General features: G+C 39.8%; 1 protein-coding gene and 1 gene segment (V, D, J or C); both read right to left on the reverse strand.

Annotated features, from left to right (window-relative positions):
• Positions 1-1,678: 1,678 nt before the first annotated feature.
• Positions 1,679-3,612, reverse strand: LOC126958316 (T cell receptor alpha variable 19-like). The segment is given in 2 exon segments: positions 1,679-2,979; positions 3,182-3,612. Coding segments are annotated over 2 exon segments (564 nt in total).
• Positions 3,613-4,765: 1,153 nt separating this feature from the next.
• Positions 4,766-7,207, reverse strand: LOC126958307 (uncharacterized). Its single transcript, XM_050796586.1, has 2 exons — positions 6,326-7,207; positions 4,766-6,198 (listed from the first exon to the last, which is right to left on the reverse strand). The coding sequence occupies exons 1-2, from the start codon at positions 6,369-6,371 to the stop codon at positions 5,558-5,560; spliced, it is 687 nt and encodes a 228-aa protein (XP_050652543.1). The 5' UTR covers positions 6,372-7,207; the 3' UTR covers positions 4,766-5,557.
• Positions 7,208-14,341: the final 7,134 nt, after the last annotated feature.

Here is a 14,341-nt window from a genome sequence, read left to right on the forward strand (position 1 = left end):
AGGATCATTAGGAAGTAGCAGGGGCTGAAGCCTAGTGGTCATTATCATTGACTTTATTCACAGAGGCTGGAATAAGCCTCAGCTGTCTTGCAGGCTGTGATGGCTTCATCTCCCCAGCCCCTCATAAAGAGACTTCCTGTATTATAGCTCTTGTGGATTGGCCTGTCTACATCTCACAGCTTGTAGCCTGACTTAGATAGGACTCAGGAACAAACAACAAAGCTTCAATCTCTGGATAACCTTTCGGGACACCCACTCTACTTAGGAGAAGAATAGGGTTTACTGCGTCATTTTTGTTTATCCTCTGATGCCAAGGCCCAGTGCCTCGTGACACATCATCAAGCCTGTACCTTTTTAAAACACTTGGACAATCATACTCATTTCATTCTACTCCAGGCACCTACGAGCATTTGCATTTGCTACTCAGCTCTAGAGACAACTCTAATATTGAATGAACCTTTCCCAGTTACAATGTACTTAGTTCCTTTAGGAACAGATGAATTATATTAATTTTACAAGAGACAACCAGAATTACTAGAAAATCTGTCTCTCAACCTGCCTTAGAACTTAACAGGAGGAGCTGTGTCCTCTGGAGTTTCAGCCAGCTAGTCCAAGTTCAGTGTGACCCCATGCTTGTCAAATGGGAATCTTCTAGTTTTTCTCATTCTTTCATGCTGAGGAAAGAAACTATGTCTAATGCCTTGTGGAAAAAAAACAATAAATTCAAATTCAAATAAAAATATTCACTTTTGAATTAGTACCTGTTCTGTCCCTTCCTCCTTCTCTCTTCCTCCCTTGTTCTTTCCTTCTTTGTCGCTCTTTCTTCCCTCCTCCTCTCCCCTTCCTCCTTCTCCTCTTCTTCCTTCTTTTCTCCCTCTTCTTCCATCTCCTCCTTTTCCTCTCCCTCTTCTGCTGCTGCCTGGCTACATAGAATAGCAGTTTCTGTGTATGGAGAGCAGGTGACTTCACAAGCCACTCTCCTCTCTGCCTGCTTCCTTTGGCTTCTTGTTACTACTGTTACATTATCATGCAACATGTGGAACAATACGAATATGTCTATAACAACTAATTGTCCTTTCGCAAAAAAGAAGGGCAGCTAATAAGTGTTAGGAACTCAAAAAGGTAGTGGACTATGTGCTCTTGTGAGGCTAGTAAAATTTTGGAACTGCCTAATTAAATCTCTACATTTTACAAATGAGAGAACAGGTTCAGGGGAATTATAACTTTCTCAAGGTCACATAGATTGTTTGTGTAAAACTTTAATTCCCTCTGCCTACCATTCTATACTGGATATAGCCCCCTAGAACATGGCCTTCATAAAGGCAGGAACCATGTCTGTCTTATGAACTAATGTTTCTCCAATGCTTACTATAGCTAAAAATACCTCCTAAATTAGGAATAAACTACACTTGAGTTTCTCAAGCTGGAATATACCCATGGTACATGAAATCATGGGGGAAAAACAGGTGTAGTTTCATGAGATGGTATTTCAGATTTGTTTGTCTTGAAGATGAGTTTATGTCTTGTAACTAATAATTTAAATTTTTACTTTTAAATTAGTTCATACTGTGAAATGAATGGTAAATTTTTGTAAATTTTAAAAATAAAATACATATACATCAAAGCCATTATGTGTCCAAAGAGAACTTTTGACCTCTACGCCAGAGAGTGGAGTGTTTCCCAGATCTTCCCATGTTTATAGCTAAGCTAGAAATCCAGTTTTTAATGTGGTATCTGTTTTCTTTTAATGTTAAAAACTCAGGTTTCTAAAAACTTGTGTGGAGCAAAAGAAATAAAAATCCCTGTTCCTGAGCACCTGCTGTAATATCCAAGGAAAATATATGTTTAGACAGGAAGTAGACACTGGACACACCATCTGGGTTCTGTTTGCCATAGCAGTTGTAATTCTGGCCCTAACCACTTCTCAGCTTCAAACTGGCCAGAACTCAGAGGGGAAAGGGTGAAGGCAAGATATTCAATAGGTTAGGACCAATTCCCACCTTACACATCTCTCTTTGTAGGCAGCCTCTAAATGAAAGCAAAATACTTAGATACTTTTAAAATATCATAATCATGTCACAAAAAGAGAGGAGCCAGAGAAAGGAAATTTGAGGAACATTTCACATCTATTCTGATGTATAAGAGGTTGCTGGTATGATTATGGAAAGAAGTCTAAATTTAATTATTCTACCTCATTTAGTAATGATACCATTATTAAGAAAAATCAATGGAAGGCATTTCTATTACACTTGGATTAAAGCATTCTACGTAATAATTAATGCATAAATGTATGAATCATTCTGAAAACTTAACAGCTTATGAATGGAATCATCCATTTGGTCTGAAGATAATTGGATAGTTTCCCACCCTCAATAAAACCAACACGAGATTAATATATTTTGTTTTTGCACTTTTTGTTGCATAATTCTATATATGATATAAAAATATGTGCTATATATTCTGTCTCAATCTATTCTAAAGAATAGAAGACACCCATGCTTCTAATAAATGATATATCTAGACACTGTACATGAATTGAACTCAGGTTTCCTTGCCAAACCACCTGTGCTGACACAGCCCCAACTTGCTTCTTCCTGTCTGTGATGGAGTCTCTCCCCAGGAGCCCTGTCTCTTGTTGAGGTTTTTGTAGGGCTCCCACTGACACCCATCTCACTGTGGCTTCATTCAGAGCACAGAAGTATACTGCTGAGTCCACGACCTGTGAGGCTGTGATGGTGAGGTTGAAGGAACTGGTGGATTTCTGGAAGTTCGAATAATATCGACCATTTATTTCATTTTGCTCATCAAAAGAGTTCTGACGAATAAGGAAAACCAATTCTCCACTTGGTGGTTGCTTGTACCAGAATAAGTAATAAGTATTCTCACGGGTTTCATACACACAGTCCAAGGTCACATCCTCCTTCTCCACCACAGAAATTTCAGTCTGAGCTTGAGTTACCTTCTGAGCCATGCTGGATCCTGCAGAAAAGAGGAAAAATAGACTGATCCCTTATTTGCAACACTGGGGATAAAATGGATTAAGTGGCTTAGGACCTAGTGCTCTGATTTCATTGCCTGTTACCCCTTCTTTCTAAGCCTCATTAGACTACAAAGGTCTGCCTCCCTCCACATCCTTCTGAGCTAACAGGAGTCTGAGTTCTGTGCTGGTGGTCCTGCTTACCAACACAGATGGAGGTTATGACTGCCCTCAGCAGGCTGGCAGTCAGCATGTTCATAGCTCTTCCCCTGAGTGAAATGTTCTGTGCTCCGTCTCAAATCCAGATCTTAATTCTCCACCTTGCACTCAAGAGGTACTAGCAAAGTTACTGGGCTGTGTGAGGCTTCTGCCTTTTACAGGAAGTATGGTTAACAGATGTATGATGAGTTTGACTGTGCCATGTCACATGCTTCCTGTATAGATGGAAGATCCTAGACTGTCCTAAGTACCAATTTTGTCTCAATATAACTTACTGGACTGTAAATATACAGTGGTAAAATTGAATCATGGTTAGTTAATTCATCTTTGGTGGAAAATGTGAGGCTTACAATTTATTATGAGCTATAGTGAATACATGGGATGATATAATTATGCACCTTTTGGTCTTACATATGTCTTTTTCTTCAGATGGAATCAAAGTGCAAACTAACCACACAGAGTTTTCACTCTCTAGCAGGAAGGCAAAACTTTTAGTCTCAATCTTTGTTACTACTTTGCCAGTCACGGAATCCAGCAAAGGTTATGTAAGAAATAGTTTATTGTTAATAAATGATTTTACATCATACCTCTTGAGTCACCAAATCTGTTCAGTGTTTGCCATGTCAAGTAACAGCAGAGAAAAATATATACATGTTTATTTGCACATATATTTGTGTGTGTGTGTAAACAAAAATAAATTCCAAAAATTCTACTCACTGCTCAAATGCAGGAGTTTCTGTTATAACTCAATATGTGTGCTCCTGAAAATGCCCCTGCTATTCCAATCCTCACACATTAATTGTAGTGGAGATTAGGATAGGAAAAAAACTAAAAATATATAATTTATAACCAGAGCATTACCAAAAATCATAGGAATCCTATTAAAATACCAGCAGAGTTCAATCTCCACTGGCTTTTGTCCCTTGCAGCACAGTCATTAAACTCTTTGCAGTGTTAAATATTGGGACTTATGTTTCACCCCTTAGATATAGGTTCATAAGAGGTCCTATATTTACAATAAGAGTGGGTTCATCAAAGTTTTGTGTTATTATTCTTCATTAAAAATATATTTTATTTGATTTATGGCTAGGGTAAGAAAAGAATGGGGGTGAGTGCTAGTGGGCACACATTTTCTTTGTGAGGTGGTGAAGATATTCTGGAGTTAGATCACAATAATGATTGATAACTGTGAATATACTAAAACCACTGAATTGCAGACTTAAAAGGATGAAGTTTAAGGTATGCGAATTGTATCTCGATAAAGCTGTTTTTTTAAATGATAGAAGTGAAAATACTCATATTAATGATAGCTAAAGTGATTCTAGTGCTGCCGTGGAAAAGAGGACTGGGGGTTAGGGAACCTCCCAGTATCAGGACAAGCTAAGACTATTATAATATTTCAGTCTTAAAGAAGATGATCTCTATGGAACCCTAAATGCAGATTTACCATGAAGTATATTAGGCTTTGATTTTAGAGCCCCTTTCTACCCCGGAACCTAGAAACTTAAATTTATAATTTAATTTTCTTTTTCTTAAAGAGCACCCCAGAAATCAAAGAAAAAACTTCGGGGTCTGCAAAAACCTGTACCTTTTTATGTGTAAAACTCACAGGATCATGCAGGATAGAAAAAGGACAAACAAGTCTCACAGAACTCCAAATATTAGGAATAATTTCTCGTGGTGAGCTACATTCTGAGAGTTTTGGTGAGGGGCCCACATTTCTGTTTTATGCTCTTTGATATAGAGAATTATGAGATTATTTTCTCCATTTCGGGTCCCAGTGAACAAAACTCCATGTTCATTCACCTCTTTTTTATAAAGTCTTTCTTGGCTGCTAAATTTGATGCAATTTAGAAGGATCACAGGCATAAATGCAATGATAAAAATGTTAGTTCCCAAGTTAAAGTAATGTCCCAAATCCAGAATTTCTCGTAACACAGATCCTCAAGTCAAAAATCCAGGTCATGATTTAGTGTTACAATAAACAGCTGCCAGGCCAACAGGAAGATCAGTGTGGAGGGGTGTAAACAGTGTGGGCAAGACAAGCCATGGGTGCAGCCTTTACTGACTGGGCTGCTCTGAAACCACAGTGCTGATAACACAAGGAAAGCCTCTCATCAGCACACTCTCCTCATAGAACTTACTCAGGTAGCAGAATTTCTTAGCAACCACAAGAGAAGGAAAAGTCAAGGGAAGAGAAGACAAATGCCGCAGTCCCTGGAGATGGAGTTTCTGCAGGTGAAACTCAGCAAGACAAACCACCTTGGTCTCAATTGTAAACACAAGGGAGTAGATTCAAGGTGATCATTAGTCCATGAACTGTTTCCCCTTAGAGTTTTTATTGACAGGTTATGAAGTATTTCAGCATAGACCAACTGAACTGTCACATAGCAAGTTAATGTCACTTCTCAGGAATGTATGCCATCTGAGGGGAAGAAGAGACATCTGGACTGAGGACAGAAGCATTTCTAGAAAACAGAGCTTAGGTTCTGCTTTAGACTGTTCCTCCCCCAATTCCTCTGTGTGGTGTAATGTAAAATCTCCATGGCTTCTTGGCACCAAAGAATCAGAGCTGGAATTACATGGAGGAAGGCTGCAGGGTAGAACCCTGGAGACAGAAAATAACGCCCCCTCCCAAAGCCGCTGACACCCAGGCCCCACCTGCGGCCCCCGGGGTTTGTGCTGGGCTCTCGCTGCAGTCCCTCCCACTGTGTCTCTCAGAACACAGTAGTACACGGCAGAGTCCGACAGCTGCACCGAGGGTTTCTCCAGATGGAAGGAACTGTCACTCTTGACATGACTGGCCTGAAAACCTCTGCTGTTCGTCTCCTGGTTTTCTGAACTTTTCAGGAGGAGCTCAGGCTCTTTGTTTGGATACTGGACATACCAGAATATAAAAGCTGAATAGCTGGTCTGATAAGTGCAGTTTAATGTTAGAGCTGCCCTCTCAGGGAGGGTAACTGGACCTTCTGTCTGGGTCACCGAGTCTCCATTGGTCCTTCCTAAAAAAAAGGAAAGACTTTATTATACTGGCAATAGACAGTATGGTCTCCAGTTTGGAAGGGGTTAAAGGTCATCCTAAAGCTAAGGAATAGAACATCTCAGAAGTTCTGAGTAAACATTACTCACTGATTATCAACAAGATCACAAGTCCTGAGCAGGAAGCAAACAGCATGGCTGGCTGAGAAGCAGTAGAAGGTTTTGTTGAGAGATATCCAAACCAAGAGGTATATTTCTTTATGTTGTTGATTCTTTGGCAGAATCTTCTACAAAATCTTGACTCACGTGTTAAGCATGGCAAACTGCTCTACAAATCAGGCCACAGGCAGAACAAAGAGATGTGTGCGGAAAGGAAAGATGAAATTTGTGTCAAACCACAAGCTGAAGGGAGCAGCGCCCTCTTGCGGCTCCTCTCTGTCCCTGAAGCCTGCTCTGAGTCTTGGAATGTTGTTCATTTTCTCCCTGGGGTGCGGCTTAACGGGCAGACATAGAAGGAAAACGGTGTCCGAGGTGAAGGGTGGTGGGACTCAAGGAAGGAGCATCAAACGCTCTGCTGACTTCACCGTGTGGGTGAGTCCTGTCAACTTCTTCAAGGTGCAGAGCAATATGACTCCCTTAAATCTCCACAGTCCCGGCATCTAATGTGTTCGCAAGTGGTAATTTAGTTTTAGGCGTCTTAGGATATCCTGAGAATATCGATAAAGAAAAAAAATTGTGAGATTTATTCTTGGTATATTTCCCACTGGTCCCCGGAAACTAGGGGGTGAGCACTTCTGCTTAGAATGTCCTTCCTTCTCCCCACTCCGCTTCACTTGGACGACTCTTCTTCATTCTTTGAAACCAGTGCATCACCTCCATGTGAAAACATTCTCCCAACTCTCCTTTTTTCTAAGTTAGTGCTCTCCTTTTTTCCCACCATACTTTCTGTCCTTATCACATCATGTTAGAATCATTTCTGTCCTGTTTCTCAAGCCGCACTTGGTGCTCCTGAGATCAGAAGTTGAATCCTGTTAGTATCAGCAGCCCTTTCCCTAGGCCCTTAGCTCATAGGAAATGCTCAAAAAAAAAACCCTTAAAAATTGGTGAAAAAATGAATGAATGGCTGTGTCTGGTAGGCAAAATTATCTTTGATGAAGGACAGTCTGTGGAAAGATGTGTCTTAGGCCCCTGGCATGACTGACTTCATTTAGGAGTAGATCCAGGACCTGGTAGCAGGTGCATTCCATGTTCTTCAAAATCGAGTAAGGTGCAGGACTTCTTAAAAGGGGCCGCTCTCATACTAACTTTTTTTTAATATTATGGTGTTTTCATATACCCAACAATAAAATTTGGTATCAACTTTTTAGGCTCATAGGTTTTATACAATTACCAAATCAGACAAAAAATGCAAACAAAATATGAAGTCGATAAAATTCAAATTAAAACATTAGTGTGAGAAATGATTTTTCACTGAAACTAAAGGGTTAGCGTAGGCTTATTAAAAGAAAGCTATGGATGTGTATAATTGAATAACTGACTTGATTAAAGTTGTTTGGAGCTTGATGTACTATTGTCTGAGTTATTGTGATTAGTGATTACTAGGATTTTTTCTTCACTTTTCCTATTCAGCAATACTCAAGTCAGTCACTATTACACAATTTTATTATTTAATGAAGCACCCAAGAATTCAGCACTGAAAAAAATATGTTTTTTATTTACTGCTACTTTTGTGTCTATTGAATTGTATGTTGATACATACAAACAATGAATGTTTGCAATGCATCCTCTTTCAATGGAAAGATGCAGGTTCTTGGGAGTTTGTGGCCCATCTGTAGTGCGATGCAATATACCTGTAGTGCTATGTGCTATGTTCTATATCATAACCAAAATTTTCCAAAAACTTTTCACCATTTAAACAGCTGCAATGTCTTCATTTGTAGAATATTATTATCCCACTTGTCCTTAATTTGGTAAAAACGACATAAATCAAAATCAAGAAGGCTATTCTATTAGTCATCTAGATGATTAGAAATATTCCTTTGTTATGATGAGTTCATGTCCTTTGCAGGGACATGGATGAAGCTGAAAACCATCATTCTGAGCAAACTATCATAAGGACAGAAAACCAAACACTGCATGTTATCACTCATAGGTGGGAACTGAACAATGAGAACACTTGGACACAGGGCAGGGAACATCACACACCAGGCCCTGTCATGGGGTGGGGGCAGGGGGAGGGATAGCATTAGGAGAAATGCCTAATATAAATGATGAGTTAATGGGTGCAGCAAACCAACATGGCACATGTATACCTATGCAACAAACCTGCACGTTGTGCACATGTACCCTAGAACTTAAAGTATAATAAAAAATTTAGAAATAAATAAAGAATAAATTTTCCGTTATTATTTTATTTTGTCCTAATCACACAGAAAACTGCAAATCTAAAAATTCTCATTTAATTTCTATACCTCAGGGACTGGTGAACTTTTCTCTATAAAAGGACAAACAGTATATATTTTAGACTTTGAAATCATACACTCCCTGTTGCAAATACTAAACTCTGCTGTTAGAGCCCAGAAGCCATCATAAGCAATGTGTAAATACATGGGCAGCCTATTTTGCAATAAAACTTTACAAAAACAGGTGGCAGGTTGTTTTGAATGCTAGGCCATCGTTTTCTGACCCCCATTATACACCAACAATTTGTTCATACAATTCCAAATACCCATGGACTATATAGTTTGAAAAACTCAGCCCTATTTTCTTGTGTGTTCTTTCACTACAACATTATTGTAACTCTTAGAGGAGGCTTAAAATAAAGTATATTATTTAAATATATTATATTAAATAAATTAAAAGGAAGAAAGAAGAGGAAAAATTGATTATCTTAGTGCTTAAGATATTTTGGTGTTATGGATTCAAGGCTGAGCTCACAGATAATGGTCCCTGCTCTTACAGAGCACATAGAGTAATAATAGAGACAATTATTAATCAGATAAAGAAATAAAAGGAGAAACTATACATTAAAAAAGGCAGAGGTCGACAATTCAAAGACAGCATATTGAGCTTTCTTCTATTACTGACTCTTGAACAGATGTACAAGAACAAGTAGGCATTTACTGGGTTCTACTCTCAAGGGAAGAGAAAAGAATTATTTAAAAAGAGTAAGAATGTATCCTAACATTGCTTTGAGGGGGTTATGTAAGATGAACAAAGTGCATTCAAGAAACGTAGATAGGCTTCCTGAGCAAGATGGCTGAATAGGAACAGCTCCAGCCTCCTGCTCCCAGCGTGAGTGATACAGAAGACGGGTGATTTCTGCATTTTCAACTGAGGTACCTGGTTCATCTCACTGGGGAGTGCTGGACAATCGGTGCTGGTCTGTGGGTACAGCTCTACCAGTGAGAGCTGAAGCAGGGCAAGGCATCACCTCACCTGGGAAGCGCAGGGGGAAGTGAATCCCTTTTCCTAGCCAAGGGAAACTGAGACACACAACACCTGGAAAATCGGGTAACTCCCACCCTAATACTGCGCTTTACCAAGGGTCTTAGCAAATGGCACACAAGGAGATTATATCCCACACCTGGCCCAGAGGGTCCCACGCCCATTGAGCCTCCCTCATTGCTAGCACAGCACTCTTGAGATCTAACTGCAAGGCGGCAGCGAGGCTGGGGGAGGGGCACCTACCATTGCTGAGGCTTAAGTAGATAAACAAAGCCACAGGGAAGCTCGAACTGGGTGGAGCCCACTGCAGCTCAAGGAGGCCTGCCTGCCTCTGTAGACTCCACCTCCGGTGACATGGCATAGCTAAATAAAAAGCAACAGAAACCTATGCCAATGTAAATGACCCTGTCTGACAGCTTTGAAGAGAGCAGTGGGTCTCCCAGCATGGAGGTTGAGATCTGAGAACAGACAGACTGCATGCTCAAGTCAGTCCCTGACCCTTGAGTAACCTACCTGGGAGACATACTCCACTAGGTGCAGACCAACACCTCACACCTCACATGGTTGGGCACACCATGAAAGGAAGTTTCCAGAGCAAGAATCAGACAGCAACACCCACTGTTCAGCAATATTCTATCTTCTGCAGCCTCTGCTGCTGACACCCAGGCAAACAGGGTCTGGAGTGGACCTCAAGCAAACTCCAACAGACCTGCAGCTGAGAGTCCTGACTGTTAGAAGGAAAACTAACAAACAGAAAGGACACCCACATCAAAACCCCATCAGTGCGTCACCATCATCAAAGACCACAGGCAGATAAAACCACAAAGATGGGGAAAAAGCAGGGCAGAAAAGCTGGAAATTCAAAAAATAAGAGCGTATCTCCCCCTCTAAAGGAATGCAGCTCATTGCCAGCAATGGACCAAAGCTGGACAGAGAATGACTTTGACGAGTTGAGAGAAGAAGCCTTCAGTCAATCAAACTTCTCAGAGCTAAAGGAGGAACTATGTACCCAGTGCAAAGAAACTAAAAATCTTGAAAAAGGAATGGAAGAATGGATAACTAGAATAATCAATGCAGAGAAGGCCATAAACAAACTGATAATGATAAAAACCATGACACGAGAATTGCGTGACAAATGCACAAGCTTCAGTAACCGACTCGATCAACTGGAAGAAAGAGTATCAATGATTGTAGATCAAATGAATGAAATGAAGCGAGAAGAGGAGTCTAGAGAAAAAAGAGGAAAAAGAAATGAACAAAGCCTCCAAGAAATATGGGATTATGTGAAAAGACCAAATCTACATCTGATTGGTGTGCCTGAAAGTGAGGGGGAAAATGGAACCAAGTTGGAAAACACTCTTCAGGATATCATCCAGGAGAACTTCCCCAACCTAGTAAGGCAGGCCAACATTCAAATTCAGGAAATACAGAGAACGCCACAAAGATACTCCTCCAGAAGAGCAACTCCAAGACACATAATTGTCAGATTCACCAAAGTTGAAATGAAGGAAAAAATGTTAAGGACAGCCAGAGAGAAAGGTTGGGTTACCCCATCAGACTAACAGCAGATCTCTCAGCAGAAACTCTACAAGCCAGAAGAGAGTGGGGGCCAATATTCAACATTCTTAAAGAAAAGAATTTTCAACCCAGAATTTCATATCCAGCCAAACTAAGTTTCATAAGTGAAGGAGAAATAAAATCCTTTATATACAAGCAAATGCTTAGAGATTTTGTCACCACTAGGCCTGCCCTACAAGAGACTCTGAAGGAAGCACTAAACATGGAAAGGACAACTGGTACCAGTCATTGCAAAAACATGCCAAAATGTAAAGACCATCGATGCTATGAAGAAACTGCATCAACTAACAAGCAAAATAACCAGCTAATATCATAATGACAGGATCAAGTTCACACATGACAATATTAACCTTAAATGAAAATAGACTAAATAGTCCAATTAAAAGATACAGACTGGCAAATTGGATAGAGTCAAGACCCATCAATTTGCTGTATTCAGGAGACCCATCTCACATGCAGAGACACACATAAGCTCAAAATAAAGGGATGGAGGAAGATCTACCAAGCAAATGGAAAACACAAAAAAGCAGGGGTTGCAATCCTAGTCTCTGATAAAACAGACTTTAAACTATCAAAGATCAAAAGAGACAAAGAAGGCCATTACATAATGGTAAAGGGATCAATTCAACAGGAAGAGCTAACTATCCTAAATAGATATGCACCCAATACAGGAGCACCCAGGTTCATAAAGCAAGTCCTTAGAGACTTACAAAGAGACATAGACTCCCATACAATAATAATGGGAGACTTCAACATCCCACTGTCAACATTAGACAGGTCAACGAGACAGAAAGTTAACAAGGATATCCAGGAATTGAACTCAACTCTGCACCAAGCAGACCTAATAGACATCTACAGAACTCTCCACCCCAAATCAACAGAATATACATTCTTCTCAGCACCACATCGCACTTATTCCAAAATTGACCACATAGTTGGAAGTAAAACACTCCTCAGCAAATGTAAAAGAACAGAAATTATAACAAACTGTCTCTCAGACCACAGTGCAATCAAACTAGAACTCAGGACTAAGAAACTCAATCAAAACCGCTCAACTACATGGAAACTGAACAACCTGCTCCTGAATGACTACTGGGTACATAATGAAATGAAGGCAGAAATAAAGATGTTCTTTGAAACCAATCAGAACAAAGATACAACATACCAGAATCTCTGGGACACAGTTAAAGCAGTGTGTAGAGGGAAATTTATAGCACTAAATGCCCACAAGAGAAAGCAGGAAAGATCTAAAATTGACACTCTAACATCACAATTAAAAGAACTAGAGAAGCAAGAGCAAACACATTCAAACGCTAGCAGAAGGCAAGAAATAACAAAGATCAGAGCAGAACTGAAGGAGATAGAGACACAAAAACCCTCCAAAAAATCAATGAATCCAGGAGCTGGTTTTTTGAAAAGATCAACAAAATTGATAGACTGCTAGCAAGACTAATAAAGAAGAAAAGAGAGAAGAATCAAATAGACACAATAAGAAATGATAAAGGGGATATCACCACCGACCCCACAGAAATACAAACTACCATCAGAGAATACTATAAACACCTCTATGCAAATAAACTAGAAAACCTAGAAGAAATGGATAATTTCCTGGACACTTACACTAAACCAGGAAGAAGTTGAATCTCTGAATAGACCAATAGCAGGCTCTGAAATTGAGGCCATAATTAATAGCCTACCAATCAAAAAAAGTCCAGGACCAGATGGATTCACAGCCGAATTCTACCAGAGGTACAAGGAGGAGCTGGTACCATTCCTTCTGAAACTATTTCAATCAATAGAAAAAGAGGGAATCCTCCCTAACTCATTTTATGAGGCCAACATCATCCTGATACCAAAGCCTGACAGCGACACAACAAAAAAAGAGAATTTTAGACCAATATCCCTGATGAACATCGATGCAAAAATCCTCAATAAAATACTGGCAAACCAAATCCAGCAGCACATCAAAAAGTTTATCCACCATGATCAAGTGGGCTTCATCCCTGGGATGCAAGGCTGGTTCAACATACACAAATCAATAAACGTAATCCAGCATATAAACAGAACCAAAGACAAGAACCACATGATTATCTCAATAGATGCAGAAAAGGCCTTTGACGAAATTCAACAGACCTTCATGCTAAAACCTCTCAGTAAACTCGGTATTGATGGAACATATCTCAAAATAATAAGAGCTATTTACGACAAACCCACAGCCAATATCATACTGAATGGGCAAAAACTAGAAGCATTTCCTTTGAAAACCGGCACAAGACAGGGATGCCCTCTCCCACCACTCCTATTCAACATAGTGTTGGAAGTTCTGGCTAGGGCAATCAGGCAAGAGAAAGAAATCAAGGGTATTCACTTAGGAAAAGATGAAGTCAAATTGTCCCTGTTTGCAGATGGCATGATTGTATATTTAGAAAACCCCATCATCTCAGCCCAAAATCTCCTTAAGCTGATAAGAAACTTCAGCAAAGTCTCAGGATACAAAATTAATGTGCAAAAATCACAAGCATTCTTATACACCAGTAACAGATAAGCAGAGAGCCAAATCATGAATGAAATCCCATTCACAATTGCTTCAAAGAGAATAAAATACCTAGGAATCCAATCTACAAGGTATGTAAAGGACTTCTTCAACGAGAACTACAAACCACTGCTCAGTGAAATAAAAGAGGACACAAACAAATGGAAGAACATACCATGCTCATGGATAGGAAGAATCAATATCGTGAAAATGGCCATACTGCCCAAGGTAATTTATAGATTCAATGCCATCCCCATCAAGTTACCAATGACTTTCTTCACAGAATTGGAAAAAAACTGCTTTAAAGTTCATACGGAACCAAAAAAGAGCCCGCATCTCCAAGACAATCCTAAGTCAAAAGAACAAAGCTGGAGGCATCACGCTACCTGACTTCAAACTAAACTACAAGGCCACAGTAACCAAAACAGCATGGTACTGGTACCGAAACAGAGATATAGACCAATGGAACAAAACAGAGTCCTCAGAAATAATACCACACATCTACACCCATCTGATCTTTGACAAACCTGAGAAAAACAAGAATTGGGGAAAGGATTCCCTATTTAATAAATGGTGCTGGGAAAATTGGCTAGCCATATGTAGAAAGC

Source organism: Macaca thibetana, chromosome 7, assembly GCF_024542745.1.
Source record: "Macaca thibetana thibetana isolate TM-01 chromosome 7, ASM2454274v1, whole genome shotgun sequence".
NCBI classification, from domain to species: domain Eukaryota; kingdom Metazoa; phylum Chordata; class Mammalia; order Primates; family Cercopithecidae; genus Macaca; species Macaca thibetana.

Excerpts from the sequence above, each read along its gene's own strand:
- LOC126958307 (XM_050796586.1), bottom strand. The coding sequence starts at position 6,371 with ATGCTGTTTGCTTCCTGCTCAGGACTTGTGATCTTGTTGATAATCA. Across the intron at positions 6,199-6,325 it reads TGTGATCTTGTTGATAATCA|GAAGGACCAATGGAGACTCG; the intron begins GTGAGTAATGTT and ends CCTTTTTTTTAG.